This window comes from Citrus clementina, unplaced genomic scaffold (assembly GCF_000493195.1).
Source record: "Citrus clementina cultivar Clemenules unplaced genomic scaffold, Citrus_clementina_v1.0 scaffold_2, whole genome shotgun sequence".
Taxonomy (NCBI): domain Eukaryota; kingdom Viridiplantae; phylum Streptophyta; class Magnoliopsida; order Sapindales; family Rutaceae; genus Citrus; species Citrus x clementina.
In genome coordinates this window covers 33061560-33087691 of record NW_006262688.1, presented here as the reverse complement: position 1 = coordinate 33087691, position 26132 = coordinate 33061560, and the positions used below count along the sequence as shown (strand labels likewise).

General features: G+C 35.5%; 4 protein-coding genes across 10 annotated transcripts; 3 read left to right on the top strand and 1 right to left on the bottom strand.

Moving 5' to 3' along the window:
• The first annotated feature begins 462 nt into the window (after nucleotides 1–462).
• Nucleotides 463–1766, top strand: LOC18053321 (caffeoylshikimate esterase). Its single transcript, XM_024191471.1, has one exon. It carries the CDS (start codon nucleotides 536–538, stop codon nucleotides 1487–1489), a length of 954 nt encoding a protein of 317 aa, XP_024047239.1. The 5' UTR covers nucleotides 463–535; the 3' UTR covers nucleotides 1490–1766.
• Nucleotides 1767–3604: 1838 nt separating this feature from the next.
• LOC18053320 (helicase-like transcription factor CHR28) lies at nucleotides 3605–13010 on the bottom strand. Of its 5 annotated transcripts, XM_006449220.2 has the most exons (13): nucleotides 12528–13009; nucleotides 11694–11784; nucleotides 11147–11509; nucleotides 9681–11029; nucleotides 9021–9092; nucleotides 8406–8483; nucleotides 7392–8307; nucleotides 6536–6666; nucleotides 6205–6426; nucleotides 5465–6091; nucleotides 5124–5333; nucleotides 4039–4452; nucleotides 3605–3920 (listed from the first exon to the last, which is right to left on the bottom strand). In XM_006449220.2, exons 1-12 carry the CDS (start codon nucleotides 12663–12665, stop codon nucleotides 4348–4350), a joined length of 4302 nt encoding a protein of 1433 aa, XP_006449283.1. In that variant the 5' UTR covers nucleotides 12666–13009; the 3' UTR covers nucleotides 3605–3920; nucleotides 4039–4347. The 5 variants fall into 5 exon arrangements, with proteins under 5 accessions (XP_006449283.1, XP_024047448.1, XP_024047449.1 ...); XM_024191680.1 differs by lacking the exon at nucleotides 3605–3920 and having other exon boundaries at nucleotides 4134–4452; nucleotides 9681–11023; nucleotides 12528–13010; XM_024191681.1 differs by lacking the exon at nucleotides 3605–3920 and having other exon boundaries at nucleotides 4134–4452; nucleotides 11147–11458.
• Nucleotides 13011–16820: 3810 nt separating this feature from the next.
• On the top strand, nucleotides 16821–20242 carry LOC18053319 (protein GID8 homolog). 3 transcript variants are annotated; one of them, XM_006449211.2, is made up of 7 exons: nucleotides 16821–17002; nucleotides 17108–17210; nucleotides 17512–17671; nucleotides 17772–17875; nucleotides 18555–18686; nucleotides 18796–18952; nucleotides 19793–20242. In XM_006449211.2, exons 2-7 carry the CDS (start codon nucleotides 17160–17162, stop codon nucleotides 19912–19914), a joined length of 726 nt encoding a protein of 241 aa, XP_006449274.1. In that variant the 5' UTR covers nucleotides 16821–17002; nucleotides 17108–17159; the 3' UTR covers nucleotides 19915–20242. The 3 variants fall into 3 exon arrangements, with proteins under 3 accessions (XP_006449274.1, XP_006449277.1, XP_006449275.1); XM_006449214.2 differs by having other exon boundaries at nucleotides 16824–17002; nucleotides 17128–17210; nucleotides 17769–17875; XM_006449212.2 differs by having other exon boundaries at nucleotides 16825–17002; nucleotides 17769–17875.
• A 3636-nt stretch (nucleotides 20243–23878) lies between these two features.
• LOC18052566 (kelch-like protein 8) lies at nucleotides 23879–25405 on the top strand. Its single transcript, XM_006449208.2, has one exon. The coding sequence runs from the start codon at nucleotides 24111–24113 to the stop codon at nucleotides 25224–25226; it is 1116 nt and encodes a 371-aa protein (XP_006449271.1). The 5' UTR covers nucleotides 23879–24110; the 3' UTR covers nucleotides 25227–25405.
• The last annotated feature ends 727 nt before the right edge of the window (nucleotides 25406–26132 follow it).

Genomic DNA, 26132 nt, shown 5'->3' with positions numbered 1-26132 from the left:
TAAATCAAACCAACTCAAATTATTTCGGTTGGATCTGATTCTTAAATTTGGTTCACCAATTCTTAAATTGATTGACTCCGGTTCGATTTTGAACAAAACTGAATCGAACCTATTAACCCACCCTACTTTCCTGTATGTGATTGCAAGTGGTTTCCTATAATAAAACAGAAATGTTATTACCGAGAAGGGTTAGTTATTTGGGTGTTTTCACTTTTTTTAACGAAATTTTTAATTAAGGTTATAATAGTAAAAATATCGAAAGATGGGATTTACAGAAACTTTAGACGGGTGCTTCAAGCTCCACTATGACTTCAAAAACTAGGCCCGGCCCAATCCAACCCCACTAAACCCAAGTCTTTCTAATCAGACATCTGTCAAAAACTGGAGGAAATAATCACCAGCAAGTTTCCAGTCTCGACGAACGAAAACAAAGCAAAAGAAACCCGAATATAATAAAGAAACCTGAATATAATTAATAAATAATACCAATCCCACTATCTCTAAAGACTAGAGTCTGGTAGTCTCTCGTCCAACAATGGAGGAACAGGAACAAAAACTCCTAAAAACACTCCATTATTGGGGAAATACTCCAGAGGAAGAGTACTACAATCAGCAGGGTATCAGATCAACACAATCATACCACACTTCACCAAGAGGTCTCACTCTGTTCACCAGGTCTTGGCTACCCATCAACACCCCTCCACGCGGCATCCTCTGTATGGTCCACGGATATGGTAATGACATAAGCTGGACTTTCCAAGGCATTTCTGTCTTTCTTGCCCAAATGGGTTTTGCTTGTTTCGCTCTTGACATTGAAGGTCATGGCAAATCACAGGGTTTAAAAGCTTATGTGCCTAATGTTGATCTTGTAGTTCAAGATTGTTTGTCTTACTTTAACTCTGTTAAACAAGATCCGAGCTTTAATGGGTTGCCTTGTTTTTTATACGGTGAGTCAATGGGTGGTGCTATTTGTCTTTTGATTCATTTTGCTGACCCTAATGGTTTTGATGGAGCGATCTTGGTTGCCCCCATGTGTAAAATCTCTGACAAAGTGAAACCCAGATGGCCAATTCCTCAAATTCTTTCCTTGATTGCAAGATTCTTTCCCACCTTGCCAATTGTACCCACTCAAGATCTTTTGTCAAAGTCTATTAAGGTTGAAGAGAAAAAGATTATTGCTGATCTTAATCCGCACAGATACAGAGGGAAGCCTAGATTAGGTACTGTTGTTGAGTTACTGAGGGTGACTGATTATTTGAGTGAAAGATTATATGATGTGAGTATTCCGTTTATTGTGTTACACGGGAATGCTGATGTTGTTACTGATCCAAGTGTGAGCCAAGCGTTATATGAAGAGGCAAGGAGTTCGGACAAGACAATAAAGATTTATGACGGGATGCTGCATTCGTTGCTGTTTGGTGAGACTGATGAGAATATTGAAATTGTTCGCAATGATATTCTGTCTTGGTTGAATGGTAGGTGCAATTAGGTGCTTTGGTTTGATTTTACCATGTCGGTTTCTTGTATTGTTAGTACGTTTACTTGGCTATTGTTGAAGAAAAAAGTTTGTTTACAAATGTTTGGATGTCATGTCATGTCATGCCATGTCATGAATGGAAAATGATACTTAAGATGCCGTTTAATTTTGGCTTTTGCTAAGTTAGTCACTTGCAGCCCAGCTATTTAGAGGGTGTTAGACTCTACTTTTGCTACCCATACTTTCACAAAATTGCTGGGCTGTAAGTTACTCATGCTGTAACTTATCATGACCCTTTAATTTTGAGAAATTGCTCTGTTTGATTGAAACCTCAGTGAGAGAGAATAGTTTATGATAAAATGATTCATTAATTTTGTGGTGTGTAGAATTTTATTTGACTTATAGATTCCATCTTTGTGGGTTTTGGACCATTCCTCTAGATTTGTGTTCAGAGACTTGAGAAGCATATTGAAACTAGGGTCGGTCTCCACTTTGTGCTAGAGTTAAGACTGGGCAGCAGACATTTTAGGTTGTAAACTCTCAACAGGATGCCTTGAGACTGGATAGTGAGCTTCATAGGTTGTGCTTGATAAACAGCTCCCAATTTGGGTGTGCTCATATTCGTAAATAAATTGTTGCGTATATTATTTATGTCGTGTTAGTTAGGGTAAAAGCTTATTTAGTCCCTATATTATGAGGTTAGTGTCCATTTAGTCCCTGTATTTTTTAAAACACCTCAAAACGTCACTGCTACTAAATATTGACGCTTATGTCATTATTTTTTATTATTTTTAACTTGCTTTTACAATATTACATTTTTACAATAATATTTCTTTTTTGGATATTAATAAAAAATTAAATTATCAAATTAAACTCAAATATAAAATAAAAACAAAAAAGGTATATATTAATTTTTGTGGAAGCTCACGTATGTCTAAAAAATTAATATCGTAAAAAATTACATTATCAATTTTTTTAGAAAAATTAATATTTTAACTCAAAAGTGTGTTCCACAAAATTTTATATATATATATATATTTTGGTGTTAAACTGGTAATTTATTTTTTTCTTTTTAATAATGTCTAAAAATATTATTATAATAGGGTTATTTTTTTCTTTTTAATAATGTCTAAAAAATTTTTATAATAGGGCAATATTATAAAAATAAGTTAAAAGAAACAAAAGATAATGGCAAAAGTGTCAATAATTTAATGGTAGGGATGGTTTGAGGTATTTTTAAAAATATAAGGACTAAACATGCACTAACTTCAAAATATAAGGACTAAACGAGTTTTTACCCTGTTAGTTAATACTAGGGGTAGCAAAATGCAGGCTTGGACAGCGCTTTTCCAATCTCAGGCACAAGTACATTAGAGTAGAAGTGTGAGGGGTTGGGTTGGGCCCATTGTAAGTTTGGGCTGGGCTTAAGCCGAACTTGGACTTTCATTTATTATTATTTTTTTAAATTATCGTAAATTTAAAATAAATTAATAATCAATAATGAATTAAAAAAATAAATATTAAATAAAATAATAAATAATAAATGAAGCAAATACAAGTATAAAAAATTATTTTTCAGTACTGAATTTTTACTATTTTGATTAATTAACACTTTAAAAAAATTAATATTATAATTTTAAAATTTTTTATTATTAATATAGAATTAGGGATTGAAATTTTTTTATTATTTTTTCAAATTTTAATTTATAAATTTATTCAAAAAAAAAAAATAGAAGGATTGAACCTCGTCTGAATCCGTAATTATTACGGAGTGGTGGATTTTTCTGGTTGAAACATTTTACTCTGAACAGTGTCAGATGATCAAATTTTTGTAACCGCAGTCAGCGGAAAGATTTTCTGTGATTCGTTCTTGACGCTGACCTGTTTTCATAATGTGACAACTCCGCGCCTGTGAATCTGAATTGTGATTGTCGTCCCCAAACGGCAAAGGTCCAACCGAGACTTTCATTCATTTTGAGTAATGAAAGGCTCGACCCCACATATTTACTGTCATATTAGTGATCCCAAACGTATACACATCTGCACTAATATTATCCCAAAAGAAAACGTGATTCACATACTTACGATAGAGAATAATATTATCCCAAAGAGTATCACCAAAAGTCCAAAACTGTGAACAAGCAGACTTTATATGGATGATATCACCGTTGGCAATTTATATCATCATTTTTTTTTTAATTTTTTCCTCGCCCAAACCAAAAGGCAATGTAACCATTATCCAAAACTAAGCATCTTTCCCCTAATTACATATTTAATTTGGTCCATTTCCCAATAAAACAATTTGTCGAATGATCAAATCATTGAACTCGTGAATAGCCGCCCTAATTAACATCTTCTTTGAGTTTACTTGCTCGTGTTAGGCAGAGACGCAGAGTCATGCACTAAAATATTAAATTCTGCATTTGTATTGAAACCTCAGTATCTGGAAACGAAAATAACAAATGAAAATTAAAACAAAACCAAATGGACAAAAATGAAAGAAACCCTATATCATTTACACTTAAAGAAAAAGGGGGAGGGAAAAAAAAAACCATCGGTACCTTTACTGGCTGTATACTAATGACCTCCACGTGCTATACAACCTAATGGAAGATATACGAGGACGAGAGAGATCAATTGTTGGGGGCGGGGGGAGGGGGGAGGGAGAAAAAAAAATATCACGTGAATTCTTTGGCGACTATCCACACAACCTTCTTATATGATAAGAGCTTCTTTCTGCTGCTACTTTAGGAAATTTACTGAGGCTATGAGTCAATTAAGAGCTGCAGCTCTGCAGCTGCTCAAGAAAGAACCTACCAACTGTATATGGGTTAGCAAAATGGTACCAACAAACCTAGTGAACGTCTTAATCACACCATAAACAGGTAATTTAAGTCGTCCACTGTAAGGCGAGTCTGTTGACCACCGGTTTCATCCTCTCCAAATGCAGATGCAACCATCTCTCTCTTCTTTTGCTGCAAAGAACGAAAGCATTTCTCATTAACAAACAACCAGCTAACCACCAACAATTTAATCTAGGCTGAGCCGGTAAAAATTTCTACGCTTGAGCCCCACCATGGATATTTCAGATATATGAATATTTACAAGTACTATGCAAGCAATGGAAATGGACGGCCCATTCTTTGATGAACGTGAAAATACAATACCACAAAAATGAATTCTAATTCAATCTTACACAAAGTATGTCATTTAACCCTTCTCACAAAAGATTTTCACTGAGACAGCAAGCATTCATCTGATCCCAAATTAATGCCTCTCTGCCCTGTCCAAGGCTATCCAAAAATATATTTCATGACAGATACTAACTAATGAGTGTTAACTAAATCATCATTAAACCTGAATTAACTGAGAAAAAAAATGTCTTCATACTTGCTAAAATACTTCACCCATAAGCTAACGTCATCATCTAAGGATAAGGTCGGAGGAGTAACCCAAATTCCTCAAATCTCAGCTTCTACTCACAAGCACCAAAATTTGTCTCTTAGAATGAATCCATAAGATAAGCAACCAATTTATCTGGCATACCTAATGCATATAGCTTAAACATCCTCTCATTTAATTTTTTTATTTAAAACAAAAGACAACATGAACTATAAGAAAACTTTGAAAAAAAAAACAACTGTACCTGTAGAGCCAAAATTCGATCTTCAACTGTATTTTTCACTGTTAATCGCAAAACTGAAACGGGACGAGTCTGCCCGATTCGATGTGCTCTATCAATTGCTTGGTCTTCAGTGGTTGGGTTCCACCAAAGATCCAGAAGCAGAACATGGCAGGCAGCAACCATGTTCAGTCCAAGACTGGCAGCTTTCAAAGACATAATCATAACCGAGACCTACTCGCAAAAGGATCAAATATGGGAAGTAAATTCAGATGGAATACCAATATAAGTGGATAAAAATGCTCTGAACATCGCATAACAAAGAATAATGAGAATAGAATATCCAGGTCATCAAAAACACAAACCTCTGGGAGGGTGTTGAAATCCTTTACGGCTTTATCTCTGGCAAAAACTGACATTGTCCCATCAAGTCTTCTGTACTGAATGGAAGAATCTTTAAGAGAAGCTTCAAGCAAATCCAACATCTTTGTCCACTGGGAAAATACTATTGCTTTCTCCCCACCTAACTTAATTGAATCAATCGAACATTTTGCAGCGATCTTTTCGTTCTTATCAGAGATATTATCAAGTGTATCTCCTCCATGAAGATCATTTGAATCTCCAGGGCAGCATATGCTTCCATTGAATGAATGCCGTAAAGAATGATTCGTTACTGTATTCCCCCTTGGTTTAGCCAGTGACTGAAGAACCTCAAGAGCCGCCTTAATTTTGGAGGAATTATACCAGACCCCCTCACAAGAAGGTGCCTCAACAAGTTTGGAATCAGAATAATCAGTTGGAATCTCCTGCCCAGACTGCCGCTGTGAAAGAGAATTGTTTAGTGTAGCTTTAGAGAACACTGAAGACAGACTGAGTCGAATTTTGCAATTCCTAGTCGGGCATTGGTTATCATCAGCAGTAAGACGTTCGCAAATGCATTGATTACAGAAAACATGACCACAGATTGACACAACAGCATCTTCAGGGGGATCCTACAGAAAAATAAATAAATGATCCAAATTAATACCAAACATATGTTCAAAAGAATAAGTAACTCCACAAAACAAATCTGAGACTAAATATGAAAAACTAAATAACCACATACATTGCAGATGCCACAAATTGCCAAAGAAGCTTCTAAACAATTCAGAAGATACATTTGCCTTTCCTGAGGAAGCTTCTTTGCCATCTCAACTGATGATCTCAACAAAGAATTTGAATCAAAACCCTTGACAAGAAGAGGGTGATCACAGGCTTGTCGAAGACGCAAAAGCATCAATAAAATGTTGACATAATTTTGCTTCACAGTTCCAGCAGCTGCGTATTCCTGATCCAGAGATTCAAAGAATTACCAAAAACAACTAAACATACACTAACTGCATGAAAATGATTTCAGTGGGGAAAAAAACTGGAAACCACTTTCAGTAAAACCATACCTTGAACTGATCACGTGAATTAATCTCTAGCTGGCTATAAAAATCACGTTCCTCATCTGTAAAGTCTACCTGTTTAAGCATTATTACCTTTGGCGGCAGGTTAATAATTGGTTCCCCGTCAAGAAGAGTGCCTGAAGATAAGATAACAATCAGTCATCGCAGTGAATTTCACAATAACACAAGCCTTGCAGCAATTCTTCAAGCAGTGAGTTACACATCAAACCGGAATTATTTAGATAATTGAACACGTAATGCATTGAAAATTAACAGTCCTCAAATAGCATACAAAATGTCAAACGTTTCAAATCAGTTCTACCCTAGAAAATTTTAAACGAACAGGAACAAAAAGAAAAAAAAGGAAAATGAATGCTTAGTGAACTACGAATTTCCATACAACTGCAGAAAGAAGCTAAAACTATTCAGGTACAGGCAACTCTTTTACCTTCCTTCAGTATTTTACCCAATCCAATTCCATGACTCTTACTTATACATCAGTGATTGGTTAGCCAATAAAGAGAAAAATGTATGTCGACCACAAAATGAACTATTAAAGATATTCCCTAAATTATCAATGACCCCCAATGATTTGTGAGGAAGAAACTAATTAAAAAATGCAACATCAAAAGAATAGAGCGAACCATTTAACGATTACAATTCACAGGCAACAGACAATGAGAACTCAAGGCATCCAATAATTGTACGATATCGTGATAGCAAAGACGGCTCTAACAGAATAAAGGTTATATCAAATACATATTGCTGACTCTTAAGGATCATCACCCTATGAACAGCCAAAACACTAAATTTGCAACCCTATCTAAAGACAAACAAAATTAACACAGAAGACAATCCTCACCTTTGGTTCGACGTAGCATAATTGTTTTCAAGACAGCTTGTAGCTTTTTGTAACCTTTAACTGGGTTCTTAGAAATTGGGACCTTTATCATAGAACAGAATGACTTGTAGACAGCAAAAGGGTCATATCTGAGAAATCTAAAATAACTATAAAGATCGTCAATTGCATTCTGAATAGGAGTCCCCGACAAGCACCACCGGCGTTTAGCACGAAGACCCCAACACGCCCTAGCAACTTGAGTTCTGTGATTCTTTATGCTCTGGGCCTCATCCAAGACAACCCTAAACCATCCCACCTTTGCAAGAGGTCCAGCAACAATGTCAAGCAGCAAACCATCTGGTCCCTTCTTTTGCTTTGAACCCTTTCTATCAGAACTAGGCGGGTATTTTCTTTTCTTGCTAGATGAGCAATACATTGGTGGAAGATCCTCGCCTTCTATCTTCATTTTCTCCTCTTCGTCTTCTTTGTCGCCAAGGGGCTGCTTAGGGACCTCCATGCTGACAATTGAATATGTTGTAATAACAACATCGAACTTGGCCAGCTCACATGGATCCTTAGTTCGATTGCTTCCATGGTATACCAGAACCGAGAGACTCCCTTTGCTTGTTACCTTATTGCGCAACTCCTCAGCCCATTGACGCAACACACTTGTAGGACAGACAACAAGGGTTCCAGCAGCTGGCCTTCCCTTTGCCTGCTCTACAAAATTGAAGCTTTTTGCTGAACTTCCATTTGGAACAACCCGACAGTAATCGGATTCTTGCTTCACAAGATCAAGGCCATTAACCTGAATGCCGTTGTCTTCTTCATCCAAATTTAGAGTTTCCAACTGGCGTTTATTATCATCCTCTGTTCTAAAAGATGGGGGCCTTTCCTTAAGAATAAGTGCAATGGTTGATATTGTTTTTCCAAGACCCTGAAAAGGAGAATATTAAAACTGAAGAACGCCAAGCACATTTCAACGGTAATCTACTATCAGGTGGTCATCACAAGTAAAGACTATAAGCAATAAACCTGATCATCTGCAAGAATCCCTCCTGAACAGTGCAAGCTAGATGTCTCCTTTTGGACCATCCATGACAAAGCAATTCGCTGTCCCAAAGAGAGAAATAAAAAATTGATAAGAGACACATACCAGCTACAATAAATAAATTGATTATTTAATGTCAATTATTCAGACACCAATTTATCGGAATCATCATAACCAGCAACACTGAACCTTGGATCTCATAGTTTGCACTTAAAAGTCCCTTCTCCCCTCAATCCCAATTCCTATATTAGCATAAAAAAGTGAGCTGTTCCACTTATACAAACCTATTTTCCTTTTTCAAAACAAAAATAAATACATTCAGGGTCATTATACCAGAGACCTTGCACATGTTTGTTCATTTCATTAAAGTTCGGTTATGTCCGAGACCCTTCCACATGTTCATGCACTTCATTAAAATGCTGTTATATCAGAGATCTTGCATCAATGTTATCATCACCTAAGATTACCAGTAGTAGCCAATTAAATTATTTTTCTCAAATTGTCTATATTCATATTTAGGAGGCAAACTCTTCACTGTAGATAATTATTCTCAAATATCCCTGACCCAAACTTTTTGATGAAAAGGAAAAACCTCAAACCTGATGTCTCAAAAGAGGCACTGCAAGAACACCATCAGGAGCACTAGCTTCAGCATTTGGCTGAGAAATACCCTGCGATGCAAATTTCAGTTACAAACAACATCTTCCAGATAAACTTTCACAAAAACACCACAATAATTGCAATTATATAGCAATCATGAGAGCGAAAACGAGGATTATCGATTATTGCTTCAGAAAACAAACTCTCAAAAAGTTTCCATTGCTCAATACCCAAATCAACACCCAAATGCAAAGGGGGCCCTTTGTTAACAAATGCAAATTGACATATTTGAAAATGCTAAGCTCATTCACAGCTTTTTCAGAAACATAGCAAGTTCTTTTAAACATAGCAAAAAGAGAGGGAAGAAATTAGAGTTCCCCACTATAAGCTTCCATATAAAACTCAACCATGGCAGCTGATAAAGAGATGGAAACAGAAAACTTAGTAAACCATCTTTACCGCACAATAAAGGGGAAAAATGTAGAGTAAAACAAGAATAAACAGAGAAGGGGAAAAAAAGAAACAAGAAGCCACACTTAATCTCTCCCTCTCAACGCAAAGAGACAAAAACAGAGCCAGGCACGTGGTACATTCCATAAGAACAGTATATTTTGTAAATTACCAAAGGCAAGGAAAAGCATAATTCCAGCTGCACTAACCTGCATAGCAACTTGCAAAATTAATCGCTCATCAGGTGCCTTGGACTTCATGCCTCCTAATCCTGTGAGAGGCACTCCAGGGTAACCTGGGTAGTCACTATATGAAGAGTGTTGTGATGTAACAACTGGCTTTCCAAGTGCAACCGAATGATTTGAGCATGCAGATCGATTCATACTCAAAGTTTTTCCAAGTACTAGAGATTGATTTGAGCGTGCTGGTTGACTGATGTCTTCAAGAATACATATATCAGGTTCATCATCAACATGAGATTTGCAATCTGATGAATTGCTCTGAATTGATTCTGGGCTCAATTTTAACAAATGAGAAGCCATACTCCTAGTTTTAATTTCAGCCTCCATGTCTTCCTTCACACCATCTAATTCTTTCTTGTTTAACGTGGATGGCTGAGCATATGGAAAATACTGCCTCGAGCCATTTAAATTCAGACTTAAATGCCTGCCATCAATGGGAGACCTAGAAGAACTGCCATCACAGATTTCTTGACAAAATCGAGCTCTCTTGGATTCAAGAATCAAGTCTTCATGCTCCTCCTTAGCGTGAACCACCTGATTCTGACTCAATAAAGATGGTGATAAACCAATAAATGACTGCCCGGAGTCTTTGAAAGGAAAAGAATTGCAACCATCATGGTAGGAAGAATTTCTACTGACAGCTTCATCAATTGGTTCAACAGAATCACTCACTGTGCTCCAACAGGGGAATAAATCATCATTCCCTTTGTCCTTTGCAAAAACCATCTGCTTTGTTCTTGAAGAATGAGAATGAGAATAGGTACATGGCTGTGCAGATCGCTTTCCATCACCAAGTGTGATATTTGATAGGGAATTTCCATAGATTGGTAGACCGTTCTTACTCTCTTCACACTGTCTCTTTGCATCAAGATAATCTATTGCCGGCACCTTCAACATGGATCCTTTACCTGGTCCACCTTGAGCATTTAAAACCAATCCACTACTAGAGCATGCATTCTCAGTTGTAAACTCACCTTCTTCATCCTTGGGTTTAGTTGCTGTCTCTTCACTACTAAGAAGATGTTGGAAATTGAAACTACTTAGATCACCAAAAATTGTATCACCAGTATTGATGTAACAAGGCATGGCTGAATAATAGTCATCATCACTAATTATTTCAGAACCATGACAGATGGTAGAATCAGTTGAAGCCACATTATGTGAAGACACCTCAGCATCTGTGTAAGGTACATCTACATAGGTACATAGGTTACCTTCTGGTACTGAGGATCCCAACCTATTTCCTATTGAAGCACCATAATGTCCATATCTTTCATCAAAATTCTCTGTGATAGAGCTGGGCGAAGCATCTACAGCTGTCAGAAAAACATAAAAATCATTATAGCACAAACTTTCTTATATGCATGCATGAAGAAAGCTTAAAATGCCCAAAACCAAAACTCTGAAATGTACAAGGTAAAAAGCTTACTTACATCGGGAATCAATATGGCTCCCCACATGCCCAAACCGAATTCCAGCTTTAGCCCCCAGTACACCAAAATCTAAAGTATTTCTGTGATCCAAAAAATGATAGCCATCTCCTTCAGAAAAACTAGAGGCTGTACTGCAACCAGGTGTCTCAAATTGGGATATTCCACCACTTTCTGGGCAGCATGTCCCAGAATTTTGATTGAACCAATCACTAAAGCTTGCAGAGCAAGTTTGCAAAGGAGAGCACTTCTGTTCAGTGGGTTCCAGCTGGCTACTAGAATCACCTAAACCCCCACTTTCAGCACCTGAAATTTCTAAGCCATATAGAGGGTAAGTTGCAATATCTCTCATATCACCCTTGAATCCTGAACAACGAACCAAGAATAGAAAAGTCCAACATGAGAAATTTGAGCATCTGATATTCCATTCAATCTCCAATAAACACCTCAGATAAACATCCATTTTTTTCATCTTTTGTAAGGAATAGGACATTATATATATCATAATCAATAAGGAATAAAGCAAAAACATTCCTGATAATTTATTTACCACTTTGGAGCTGCAAGTTACTGTGACTGCCCACATCTTGGACCGACTCATCTTGAGACAAATTCCTTAACGACAAATCTCCTGGACTACTCTGCAATTTGATACAACAGGTTCAGAATCCAGAATGAATTCCCATTTTAATGTCACAAACTAATCAAGTTAAAACAATAACGTTAGGATACACAAACCTTCCCGCACCAGAGAGGAAAAATAAGTGCATTGTAACATTGTAAGAAGAAAGATAAATGTTCTCTCTTTTATACTAATGATAGTTAGATAAATGCTTTTAATATGAGTGTTCAGGGATATATACATATATATAACTGAATGTCTACAGCACCAGAGACCAAGTCATCTGAATCAATTGATACTGCATGACAAACATTCCCTAAAATTCTGAATGACAGCATTCATCTTGTATAACATTATTTTGCAAGTGTGCCCAACTGAATTTTTTTTTTCCTTTTACAGTTTTCTGTTTCTTGCTTCACTTACTTCGTACACCCAACTGATTCCTATAGAAATCATACTGTAAATAAAAAAATTTGTAAAACAGAAGATGTTCACTCCTTCAACATGCAACTTTGCTTGCTACACAATTCACTGTGTTTCTTTATCTTAAATTCAGAGAGAAGTACTAAAATCAACTTACAGATATTAACAGACGCAACAACTAAATAAAGTTCAATTCCAATGAAATTGTACATAATTCACTAGACCTAACTCTGCAACTCTCCAGAATTCAGGAAAAGTAACAAAAAATACAAACTGAATTCCCTATTCTAAACAGCAAACGAATCGTTTGGATCAAATTCTTCGGTTCAAAAACCCTACCTTCACACGATCAGGCTGTTTCTCCTCTTCAAGAATGCCTAGCAACGTGTCCATGTCGATCGACAAACCCTGGTCATCAGCGAACTCATCAGCGCCCGACGCCTCGCCGTAAAGCCAGGCATTATCCGCCATCAACATCACCGTTTAAAAAAAAAAAAAAAAAAGAGAGACCTAATTTCTCCGAACTCGTTCGAAGATGTAATTCCCTGTGTAGAATCTTCCAACTCTGGGATCCAAACAGTCAAAATCGCATCCACGACAAGAACGAGTGATAAAATTTCGAGTATGCGAGATTGTTCATTGAGGGATGCGGACCCTTCTCTTGGCGCACGTTTAAATGGGGATTAGTTAATAAGCCGGAGGAGGGTGCGCAGGTTAAGGACTTTTTCTTTGGGTTAAAATAATAATCTGGGAGGGAAAGTGAATAGAGGGTAGGATTCCTTCTTTTGTTTATGGAAAGACAGTAGACTTCGACGTACAATTCCAAAAATTAGTTAGAGAAAAATAAAAGAAAAGAAAAGAAAAAAGAAGCAGACTCTACTCGACTTTGACGCGAGTGTTTATTAGTATTACAACCTCTAAACTCTTCACAAAATCTATGGTTGATTTTGCGGCACAAATATTCATAAATTCGAGAATATTATTGTTTAGAGTTTAAACTTTAGATATATGTGTAACACACATCACTCTTTCTGGAATTATAATTTTTCTTTTTCATTTCATAAGATCTTTATTAACTTATCAATGACATAATTATTTTTAGATCGCCCAAATTAACATTAAGTAATTATTTTAGATGCCCAAATTGACTTTGACTTGGCATGGGATTTGTATGCACGCGCTGACAAGCGAGTAGGATTCTAGTTTTACGAAGGATAAAATTATTTTGTGCGGGACGGGAGCCGAAATTTCCAGGCTGCCAAAGCGAAGTTGGGAACAGTTGAACCTAGTTTGGTTGCACACGCCATTGACGAATGAGAATAGGGGAGGTTTTGGTTCTTACCCTGTACCGACGTCGCGTCGGTGTCTTACCACGAAAAGTATTAAATCAATTTCCTTGAAATTTTCTTATAATTAAATTAAACGACAAAAACATTGACCCCATGAAAATTAAAAAAAATAAGGCAGCTGCTTCTTGAATCTTTGCCTTCCTCCGTTTGACAAGTCTATAGGAGAAACTTCCTCCAAAATATCGATGAATAACATTTATTTGACAGTTGGATTGGAGGCTCGGAGCAGGCATTGTCATATGCGTTTTATTTCTTTGAAGTTAGTAGGCGTTAGCAGGCAGAGCTTGTCCTTAAGAACCAAATCTTTTTCATTACATAAAATCACGCCCCCGTGTCTCTTACTTTTGTTTTGTATTTGTTTTTGAAGGTGGGCTAAATCAAGATAAATACTATTTTTTTTTCTTTTTTGTGATGGTAAATACTAAGTTATTTAACTAATCTTGTGTTAATATACAAAAGTATTATGCTATTTGGATAAACTTGTGTTTGTACTTTAAAATAAATAAATAAATGAAGAGGTTGACAATGTTCAAATTAGTTTTTTAGAACCTCTTAACTCCTTAAAATTCGAATTCATATAGTTAGTTAAAGAATTATACTTAAAAAGTATTGGATTAAACCTTTGAGGATCTTGTGTTCATACAAATTTATAGTCTTAAATTGATATGTTTGTGTGTGATGATTATCATAACTACATGCTATCTGATCAATATTAGTCTAAATAAAAAAAACAAATTACCAATCTAAACAAGATATAATAATATTTTATTATATTAGGCCATTCTCATGTGTATACTTACTTATCATAATAAATTAATCTATTTTTAATACTAATATTGGTAATTATAGTGGGTTGATCATATGCACGACTATGCGCGTGTAAATCCTTATTGGAGAGTTGTGGTCTCGCACACTTAGTTATAATCCAATTTATAAAATATATTTTCTAAATGATAAGGACGTAGGTAAAGTCCAAATTCATTTTTTTAATCTCTTTTACTTCTCTTAAAATTTAAATTCAAGTGACTAACTAAATAAAGATATTTGAAAACCACGAAAATCACTCGACTATGCCTTTTAAGGTAATTAGATATTTGTATGCTGTAAAAAAATTTTACAACTCATTATATAACATGTGACGTTGCTTCTAGTTTGGGAAAGGTTTTCACCCACACTCAAGAGATTCAAATCACTCACACACTCCTCTTTGACGAAGGGAATATATAATCAAATGATGTATTACATGCGTTAGAGAAAGCAAATATATAATTTGATTTGTGTTAACTTATTTGCTAACAAATTTGAATAATTAGCAACAAATATTAGTATCACACAACAATACTTTAAAAACTTTATTAACTAATTTGTGGCTTACGTACAATCAATAAATGTGAGCAATATTCAACAAATTAAAAAATCTTAATAGTCTATTATGTGCATCCTATCAACCACCTATGTTAGAGTGTCGACTGAATTAATAAACGACAATAAAGGACAATACTTTATAAGTTATGATTTTCTGTAAATTATTATTATTATTATTATACAACATATTTACAGATTATTAAATATAACCACAGAAATTGCAGAAATATTATTGTATAAGTTGAATAGACACTTTACATGGTATGAATTGATTGGTTGGATAAGGGCCTATAAAAAGTATTATCATAATGGCTTTTCTCCTTTTAACCAATCAATTTATATTATGTGATCGTATATATCGGTATCGATTATTAAACCAATCAATTTTGTTTTACACAATAATATTTCTATATTTTATGTGACTGTATATGTCAAATTAATTATTTAAGAGTCTTCCTAAATTACATTTAGGTGGTGTTTGGTTAGAAGGAGAGGAAGGGGGAAAGGGAAGTAATTTAAATTATTTTCTTATTTCCTTTGTTTGATTTACCATAATTTATAAGAATTTAATTTCCATTATAATGTGGAATTTATATTCCACACCTAAGAGTAATGAATTTGAATTCCTCCTCTATTAGAAGCCAAAATATCCAAAATTACCCTTCAAAATTTTATTAACTTGTTTAATATTATCAAATTTTTATTTTTATTTTTATTTTTATTTTTATTTTTATTTTATCAATTTAATATTTAAAATAACTAATTTTGTATTATTAAAAGTTCAAGCAATGATTTAAATAATTTAATAATATCATTTCATTTATTTAATTAATTTTAAAAAATAGAAATACAAATTTAGCAGTCACCGGACCGCCGTCGCTGTCGCCGCCGGACTGCTGCCTCCGTCGATGACAACCGCGTGTGAGACGTCACTCGCCTGTACCGTTGGAGTTGCCAACTGACGATAAACACAGTTTTAATATCACACAAGCAAAAAAAATGAATCTATCTCCCTCAAATCCGGTTAGCATAATTTGAAAAACTTTCTAACTATCTCAGATCCGGACAAACATCAAATATTTCGACCAAATAAGTTGTTTTAATCTATAGATCGTTAAATTATGATAATTTTCATGTAATTCTCGAGTTGAAATGACATGGTACAGTGGTGGCTGGTGGCAAGACGCGGCAGCAACTCTTTTTTTTTTTAGTTGTTCAAATAAAATTTTAATATTATAATACATTAATTAAGAAATTATTTTTATTCATGTCATAATTTATTTAAAATAAATTAAATTAAACTAATTTTAAAATAAAATTATGTTAACAAACTTTTTGAATAGAGTTTAATTATAAATATAATTATATTACTTAAAATAATTTTTATTAGTTATTTATATAGTATATTAAATAAATTTATTGTTTAATTTTTAAATTATATTTATGATAAATATCAAAAATTTAACATTAAAGGGTGAAATTGTCCAAACTAAAGTTAAGGCATTTCCTTTCTTTGTATAATTTTATAACAAATCAAATATTAGAAAATAATTTCAATATACTTCTTTCCTCCACTTTCCTCTCCTCTCTTTTCCTCAGTTTTCTTCAAACCAAAACACTACCTTAGTGTAATTCACAACTACTAAAAGTAGAGCAAAAACACGAGACTCGTCCCCATCTAATTCACTTGGTTGTTATTTATTTTTATTTTATTTTAATGATTGTAGGTTACACTAAGTATAATTTAGAGATGGCCATTATTTAACAGTTAAGATGAACTGAAATGCAGTGCAATCAAACATAACATTCGGTTTTACAGAAGAAAAGGAGATCTAGTAGCGCATCCACTTGGGTTGGGCCGGGGGCTTTGAGGGTCAACTCTGACCCGGGTAATGCCCAAATACAATAAACTAATAATTGATAATCATTTTTAGTTATGCTTCTTCGCGCATTTACAGACAAGCAAAAGCGAGACATCGAAAAACCTCATCAAGCAACTCCCATTTAGGAAAAAAATAAAATTAAAGACGGTGACGTTCTCCACTCACAGAAATAATTAGAAGTTATTGGAAAAAGGGAAAAAATTAACTTACATCTCAGGTACTCTTTTTTTTTTTTTTAATAACTCTTAAAAGGTTTCGTGTAACCAGGGTTTACAAATTTTGCTTTATCCAATCAATTAGATTGATGATTTATTTTGCATAGATTTCATTTTCGGGAATCAGAAATTAACAGGAATGAAGGTGGCGGTACACTGATGTCACTTTTCTGGATTGTGATTCGTCGGCTTGCGGAAATCGAGGCAATGGTATTTGATATTTTTAATTAGATTAATCAATCACTAGTTTTATTTTTTATTTTTTTCTGATTCGTGAGCTGTAATAGCGATTATATGATTAATTTACTCGTTTTGAGTATGTTAAAGTAGTTCAATCAATGAGCTTTAAGCAGCTGGATTGTGTCTCTATTGCGTAATCATCAGTATTTGTATAGGTTTATGCAATTTGTATTTTAGTTCAGTTAGAGTGAACTTCATTTATGTTCTAAACGAGGAATAAGTGATTTCATATAATTGTAAGGTGCTTACGTGTAGATCTATTGGTGTACAGGCTATGTCAAAGAAAGTGATTACGCGGGAAGAGTGGGAGAAGAAACTTAACGATGTGAAGATCAGGAAAGAAGATATGAATAAGTTAGTGATGAATTTTCTTGTCACTGAAGGTTATGTTGATGCTGCTGAGAAATTCCGGATGGAATCTGGAACCGAACGTATCCTTAATGCTCTTTGGTCTTTCTAATTGTTGTATCCTTAGTAGCATAAATGGTTGGTTTTATGAACTGTTTGCTTTTCTTTAATGAGAAATAGCAGATATAGATCTTGCAACAATAACAGATCGTATGGCTGTTAAAAAGGCTGTACAGTGTGGGAACGTGGAGGATGCTATCGAGAAAGTTAATGACTTAAACCCTGAGGTAGTATGTTAAAATAATCTTCATGATTAGTACTGTATACAAGTGAATGATTAGGTTGTCAGACACGTAATACGTTACTGTACTTTCATGTTATTTTTTCCATTTGACCAAACAATTATTCATTTCGAACTTTAGGCATTTTCTTAGAAACGTGTATTAAGTGTATGTGCAGGCTAAAACTTGTTCTCAGGATCAGTAAGGTATAATGATGTGGTATTATTACATATAATACGACAAGAGATAACTTATATCCAAATACCTTTTGGTACATAATATGATTAAAATATCATATGGTTTATGGTTACCAAGTAACCATATAAGAGAAAAGAAGTGCAAAAAATGGATGGCAGGCTGTTATTGACCATGGTTCAGTGGTTGTTGATGGCGAACGCTGTTAGCTGCTGCAGGTGGTGGTGTTGGTTGACTAGGGTTGCCATATCTTTCTTCTCCACTTGTATGAATGTTATTAAGCGAAGTGAAATAATAGAAAACACAAAGTATGCGTTATGCAATTATTTAAGTTAGGAAACAAGGGACACACTCTTCTAGTTGATAGTATCCAAGGCTAGAAGTTTTCCAGATTTATTTCTCCATATTTGAACTAGAAGAAGTATATTTATCTTGAAAAAATTTAGTCTTTTTTTAATCTTAATTTATTTTCCAAAAATTTTGTGCACAGATATTGGATACAAATCCGCAACTGTTTTTCCATCTGCAACAGCAGAGATTGATAGAATTAATTCGGAATGGAAAGGTGGAAGAGGCTTTGGAGTTTGCTCAGGAGGAGCTTGCACCAAGAGGAGAAGAAAATGTAGTTTCTGTTCATCATAACTTTGTTTTGCCTACTTATTTTGCATAATAGTATGTGCTCTTGAAAGTGTCATCTGGCTTGATTGTTCAATCTCATGGGTTTTCCGCAGCAAAGCTTTTTAGAAGAGTTGGAGAGAACTGTTGCACTATTGGCTTTTGAAGATGTCTCCAACTGTCCTGTTGGTGACCTTTTGGACATATCGCAGCGCCTGAAGACAGCCAGTGAGGTTAATGCAGCCATCCTTACAAGCCAGAGTCATGAAAAAGGTTAGTATGTTCTCTATCCGTGATATCTCTAACACTTTGTAGGAAAAAAAAAATTTCCGCTTGAAATTCTTGTGATATAACAAATTACTTTTCATAAATTACTTATCATTAAGATAATTTCTATAGCTTTAGATAGGAGCGTGGTCTGACTTACTTGTTTCGCAGATTTTAGTCAAAGCTCTGGACAAGTTATGTTTATGTGAATTGTGTGGCCAGGCGACAAGCTTTAGAGAAGCTTTATTTTACTTGTTGCTTAGTCTTCAGTGTTGCTAGGAAACTGTTACAAATTGATTCTCTGTGAAAATGCTTGTTGAGGTCTTCCAATTGCGGGGTTATGCTCAGATGTGATTGGTCTTGAATCTTCTGTAAGATGGAGGAACAAGTTTTTGAGAAATTAGTAAATTCTGGCTTCTCCTAACAAGCAACATAAGTTGCATCCAGCATAACTGTATGAAAGCGGTTAGTAATGAATGTTAAATGAGGTGAAAAACGAAGTTTTTCAAGGAATAATCACGAAATTGTCTCTACTAGGTTGTCTCTGCCATTAGATAAAAACAACAGTAATGATTTTTAGTGTTTAAATTCCAAAAGGGATATATAATCAAAGAAATGCGAGCAATAAAAGTTGTTAAAAGTGCTTTGGTCTTCAGTATTGGAGTTTGGAGAAGAAATGTGGACAACTGAAGTTATTAGAAAGTGTTTTGGTTTTCCATATTTGGGGCTGGCTTTTACTTGGTTCTCTTTTTCCTGCCTGATATGTATTTATTTAGCTTTCGCTGATTTATCTAAGTTGTATTTCTTGGGGGTTAATCAGTTTTGTATGAATTGGCTTTCTTATAGATCCAAAACTTCCAAGCTTGCTGAAGATGTTGTTATGGGCCCAGAACCAACTTGATGAGAAAGCTGCTTATCCTCGCATTAACGATTTAGCTACTGCAACATTAGAAGATTCTGCCATTTGAAAGGCATGTAAATCTAAATCTGGGGAATTTAAGTGGTCAGGATTGAACAAATAGAGCCTACTGGAATGATTGATCATGCATGTACTGTTATCGCAAAATGACTTTAGTTAGGAATTTGTTGGATGCTTGATGTTAGTTCTCTTCTTAGATGATATTTAGTGGCATTAAGCCCTTGTACAATTGATTTCCATATTTTTCCATGAAAGATTTCTGGGGATTTCATAAACAATGTCACTGAAAACAGATTTAGCTCAACTGGCCCTGGCTCCTGTTGGTATTACCTGCAGGGTAACCTATAATATGCCCTCATGATATTGCATGACCATTAGTAGATTGTTGTCCTTTTATCTTTATTAGTTCTTTCATATTGTTGAAGTTATCTTTAGTAGTTAGGCAAGTCAAGATTTAGTATTCTAAGTTTTGGTGCTACGGCAAACTGTATTTTTTAAGGTACAACGGGATCTTCATTTCTCCTAATTCCATTATGTGGGCTATGTGAGCATGCGACTGTTGGTTTAAACTGAACAAACTTGACCGGTAGACGTGCGAAGTTGTGTGGTAGAAATGAGAGAGATAGAAAATGTTCTGAAGGCAATAATTTTAAAAAAGTATGGACATAATCAATGAACAGTAAGAGGAGATCATCTCCATGAATTTAAAATCCTCATCGAATTGAAAATTATACCCAGAAGCAATGCACAAAACTGGGGAGCTAACTAATCCAGTCTACAAAACAAAGACTATTGTGACTCGCCCTCGCCCTACGGAACAAACACTACTGAGATTCCACCCAAAGGACACAAACCCACATGACATTTTTGCTTTCTGAACAATCTTGATGCTGAGCCTGCTTAACTCCATTTGCTCCTAAACCATAATTGGAACGACCATCATCAAAATTCAGAGCGTAGCTGGAAGGATCATACTGGAACTTGAAATGCTGTTTGCCCCCAGTTTTTACAGCGTTCTTCAATGCTGCCCTCACTCTCCAGAACAGGCTCCTGCATTTCCTCTGACCATAACTATTCACCCATTCCAAGCTTCTCATCAAACCCATGTAATCTTGGTTGCAGCTGAATTAAGATCTTCGGGAAAAAGAAAAACAGAACTTGAGAAGAAATAGAACACTAAAAGAAGTTGGTTGGGAAGAGGATTTTAAACAGAAGCGGAGACTTGCAATTTGCTATGGCTGCAATAGGCTTGGAATATAAAAAGTTAAAAACAAACAAGAAAGAAAGGCCTCAACTTTACGAGGAAGAAAATGATAGAATATGCATAATCAGAAAGCAAATAAAAAGAAAGATGGCGCAAATCTTTTTGGTCTTTCAAAGAAGCTGTGGTAGCTTCAGTTGGCAGTTGTCTCTTGCTTTTCTGGGAATCACTTCGGGATGCTAAAATTCCATCATCCTTTCAAGAGAAAGACAAAAGTAATAAGAGAGTGAGAGAAAAAATAAATGGATGATGTGCGCACTGGGCAGAGAGCCTTCTCTATTATGTCATATCACTATCATACGTTGTGGTTTGTAACTTTTAATATAAGTATCTAATGAACTTTATGTTCCTCGGCTCTTAGAGTTAGAGCTAGGAGGTATTTTAGCCTGTAATTGACTGTTAACACACATGATCGTAATGTATCTGTCCTTTGGGTTTTTCCAAGACTCAAGAGAAATGTTAGTTTACATTTATTGAAAGGTTAATTGTCCTTTGATTGGAGTCATCTCATCAAAGACAATTATAGTGTAACAAATTACCTTTTTATCTTAAGACTCCAACACTTAAATAATAACTTTCACAAAATGAAAATGCGTGAGAAAATGGGCTACAGTGATAAATCAAATCAAAATGCCCTTTCTGCTCCAAGCTGCTTTGTCTCCAGTAGAAAGCAATGAGAGACTTGTGTGGGTGTTTTGATTACTCTGTGACTCCTACCTCCCACTTTTTGTCTTTATCTCCAAAGCCATTTTGCCTTTACATATTCTCATCTAATTCCATTCCCCCATTGTCTGGTTCTGCAGCTCCCTCCTCCATATTTGCTTTGTGCCAATTTTCGCTTATGTACGCAAGTTATGCTGTTTCTACTTGTGGTATCATGTCAGATGAGCTGTCATTCTAAGCCAACAGAGCAATATTTGCCTCAAATTTTGGCATCTCCCTGCTGTCCTGCACCTGCATCTGCAGACTGCAGTACGATTTCTGTGAGAATTCATCCTTAAAGCAAGTGGGTCTCTTTTATTAAGCATTTGATAATTCTTCCGGTGGGTCTATTTTCTCATTCAGGTTTCAAATTTCAATGGCCCGTGTTTATTGTATAGCTGATGACGCTATTTGATAGACCAGATTTTCTTGATAAATGAACTGTTAGCTCGCAACTTGTTCTGGTTACTGATGGAAATTTTAGACTTGGAACTATTGGGGGGTGTTACACTCATTGAAAGCATGTGAAGGCTAAATTATCATTCCTAATAAAACATAACATTATCTCTCTTGTCAGCTCAATCATTCACATCTCTCTCACAATAAGATGGGATTTTTCGAAAAATAAAAAGGCAATCACATGCGAGTCCTTTTCACTTTCCTTGATTTTGCTCTCTCACGGACCTCCTACATTTTCTTCACGAAGCTCTTTGCTTTGATAGTTCTTTACTCATTATTGGATTCAAACAATACCCAAATGCAGATATTAAGTAGGCCTTTTTTTTTTGGTTTGTGGCAAGAGTTAGAGGTATTGGCACCCGTCAATAACCCTTATAAAACCCCTCGCCCACCAAGACAAAATAAAGTAATAAATTAATTAAACCCTTATATATTTCTCAATAAATTTCGCTCTCTAATTTTTTACATCGACACAACTACACTAAAATCTTTTATATTTTTTGTTTCCTCACAAACACTTTACATTCTAAATTATTTTTATTTAAAAAAATTACGTAATAGTTATTTTGAATTTACTTTAATTCTACTTAATTCATGCATACATACATACATATTTTTGGAGTTAAATGTATATAATTTAAGCATTCAAAAATTTATAAAAAAATATTGTAATTGAAATTTTGTGGAAGACAATATTTTTTTCTTTTTAAATCAGAAAGAAACCAAAATATTAGAAAAGAATATTTTAAGAATTAAAGTAGGTTTTTTTTTTTTAAAAAAAAAAGAGAGAGAGAGAGATTTGGAAAGAAAAATATAGGGGTACTAATAGTCCCACTCTCATGGCATGTTACTCTTTCGGTCAATGGCTACCATTAACATAGTTCGATTTAAAAATTAAGCATTTTATGGAAACAGACTTTACTTGATAAACTAACCAAATCTAGAGCTACATTTGTGTTGGCATATAATAAGATTATAAGAGCAAAAGTGCGAGATTCGAGATGTTTGCGTATCGTGCTAGTATCTTATATGGATTTGCTCCCATCTCCCTTTTGGGTGCTTTTTCAGAACACTTTCTTCTATGTTACATGCATGCTTGCGTGTCCTCTCTCTTTTGTGCACCCATTAAAAATGATCCACTCTTGAACCATGATAAATTTATCTTTATATAGACTATATAACAGATCCCGACTTGTGCCTTGATCGTTTATTTTGAACCTGTAAGTCAATTTGCCAATTTGGAGTGGGTGAAAAAAAAACACTATACACTGATTATTTCAATGAAAAGTTTTATAAATATGTTCTCTTGTTTCTTATTATACGAAAAAAATTACAAAGCCTTGTAAATTTTAGATGGTCCACGTATATCTCTCACTTCTATATAAAAATGGGAGTGACAACATTGCTGCCCCCTTATAAAAATAGAAATGGATGGATGACCAATTTTTAACTCTTGTAAAGGTATCCCCAAGCACCCCATCCGATTCTCTTAATTTCTTCTTGATTAAATCGCAAATCTTCCTACTTCTATAGTACGTCAAATTTGGACAGTGCAAGAGACAATAGCCAACCAAATTATTTAATCAATTATTTCAACAATCATAGACAAGAAACCTCTAGGTATCATCCACAATGCTTAGATTCTACAGAAAGCACGAGACCTCCACGCCCAATTCTTAGTCGATGCTCACAATTCAACTTTTTGTTGTGTTCTCCGCTGATCCATCTTTATATTTTCCCTTACTCCCCAACATTAAATCTCCCCATTTGACATTGTAACACAAACCAATAGTCTAATTAATTAAACCTCCCCCACTGCTTCAATGGATTCTCTCACTTCTTCGCCATCGCCTCCAACGGAACGTAACCCTTCCGGCCATCTCATCTTGGCCTCGTTTTGCCTGAGAGAGCCGGGGCCGAGATCGAACATTTCCAACTGGGTGGCGAGCTACAATCCATCTAACAACACATGGAGTCATGTCAGTCACATTCCTGACCTTCTCGAGAACCATGTTTTGAAGGGCTTTTCAATTGTGTCGCTGGGTGATTCAGTTTACATTATTGGTGGACTCCTGTGCCACAAGGAGAGAGCTCACAACTCCGATGAATCGGACGATTTTGTCGACGCCTACGACAAGGTCCTAGCGTGGGTGCTACGTTACAATGTTAAGTCTAATGAATGGACCAGATGTGCACCATTGAGTGTACCAAGGTATGATTTTGCATGCACCGTATGCGACAATAAAATTTACGTGGCCGGAGGGAAGTCCAACTTGTTTAGTGCTAAGGGAACCGCATCGGCTGAAGTGTACCATCCCGAACTCGATCAGTGGACGCCCCTGCCCAACATGAGCACGTTGAGGTACAAATGTGTTGGGGTGACGTGGCAAGGAAAGATACACGTGGTCAGCGGATTTGCCCAGAGGGCTGACTCGGACGGTTCGGTTCACTTTACGGAGCGTAGCTCGGCCGAGGTGTACGACACGCAAGCGGGAAAGTGGGACCTCGTGGCGCGGATGTGGCAATTAGATATTCCACCCAATCAGATCGTTGAGGTGGACAATAGGCTGTTTAGCTCCGGGGATTGCCTAAAGGCATGGAAAGGTCACATTGAGTCATACGACGGGGAGCTCAATATGTGGGATGAGGTTAATGGATCTTGCCTTCAGACTCTCAGTTCACCAGTTTCTACATCAAGCACCAATACTGAAGATTGGCCTCCAATCCAACGGCTCTACTTAACTATGGCAGCAATTGGGACCCATCTATACTTCTTGGCAGGCTATCGGATGGATGGGGAGGTGGCAAGAACAATGTCGATGGTGCATATTTTTGACACTGCAGCTAAAAGTGACGCATGGAGGAGCTTTGAGCCTATAGTGGAGGAAGGAGAGAAAGAGCTCTGTAGCCATTGTTGTGTTGTTCAACTCTCGTCATAAGCTTTCGTTTGAAACCCTCCCACCAAAACCATGTCATTTCTTGGCTAGCATTATCTAATCTATAGTTCAAAATATGTTAATTAGTATATGAGGGTTTGCTATTTAAACTTAATTTGCATAAACCAATGCCATAGCGTTGTCTTGGTTGTATCTCCGTGTATGCTCAATTGGTGAGCCACTACTGGCAATCCCAATGATTTTGTGTACTCTTTTCTTTTCTTTTTTTCCTTTTTTTTTTTTAAAAAATAATTGTGTACTTTGAGACTAAATATATAAAATTTTTTATAGAAATTTTCAACTTCTATTATTTGTTACGGAAGATATCTTGATTAAACAATCAAAAGTAATTTGAATTGGAATAGAAATTTCTGATTAGAGAGAACGCAAAGACCCTTTATATAATTTCTCATTTTTCAGAGACATTGCTAATGCTATGATGTTTGTCCAAAATTAGAAAGAAGCAATTGACCCATCCATGATTATGTCTTGTTTGGCTAGTTTCAATCATATAATTAATTTATGCATTATGCCTAATGAGTGTATCCATCAATTACAGGGAACAAGCTCTGTGAATTGAGTCCCCATTACTTTCGGGAGCTTCCATATTTGACAGGAAAGGCGACTAAAATCATAGCAAGATCTTATTTAGTTATTCAAAACCAAACATTAGTCTTGTTCGAGAAATGATGTTGCTTCCTTTTTTGGGCCATATCAAACGCCCCCATATACTAACTACAGTAGAAAGCAAATGTTCATCAATAATCACATTCTCCAAAGTTGACAGCATAATTTATAAGACCCTCAATCAAATAATACAATAATAAATTATGAACTCTGCATAAGTTGTGAATTATTAACAACTCTAATTTGATTTTTAGGTACAAAAAGATATAATTTGAAGATCTC

Bases quoted from the DNA above. Each gene is read 5' to 3' on its own strand.
- LOC18053321 (XM_024191471.1), top strand. From the start codon at position 536: ATGGAGGAACAGGAACAAAAACTCCTAAAAACACTCCATTATTGGGGA.
- LOC18053320 (XM_006449220.2), bottom strand. From the start codon at position 12,665: ATGTTGATGGCGGATAATGCCTGGCTTTACGGCGAGGCGTCGGGCGCT. The intron at 11,785-12,527 runs GTAGGGTTTTTG...ATCAAATTGCAG, and splicing joins AACAGCCTGATCGTGTGAAG to AGTAGTCCAGGAGATTTGTC. The intron at 8,484-9,020 runs GTTTGAGGTTTT...TCTTTGGGACAG, and splicing joins TGCCTCTTTTGAGACATCAG to CGAATTGCTTTGTCATGGAT.
- LOC18053319 (XM_006449214.2), top strand. From the start codon at position 17,160: ATGTCACTTTTCTGGATTGTGATTCGTCGGCTTGCGGAAATCGAGGCA. The intron at 17,211-17,511 runs GTATTTGATATT...ATTGGTGTACAG, and splicing joins TTGCGGAAATCGAGGCAATG to GCTATGTCAAAGAAAGTGAT. The intron at 17,876-18,554 runs GTAGTATGTTAA...TTTTGTGCACAG, and splicing joins TTAATGACTTAAACCCTGAG to ATATTGGATACAAATCCGCA.
- LOC18052566 (XM_006449208.2), top strand. From the start codon at position 24,111: ATGGATTCTCTCACTTCTTCGCCATCGCCTCCAACGGAACGTAACCCT.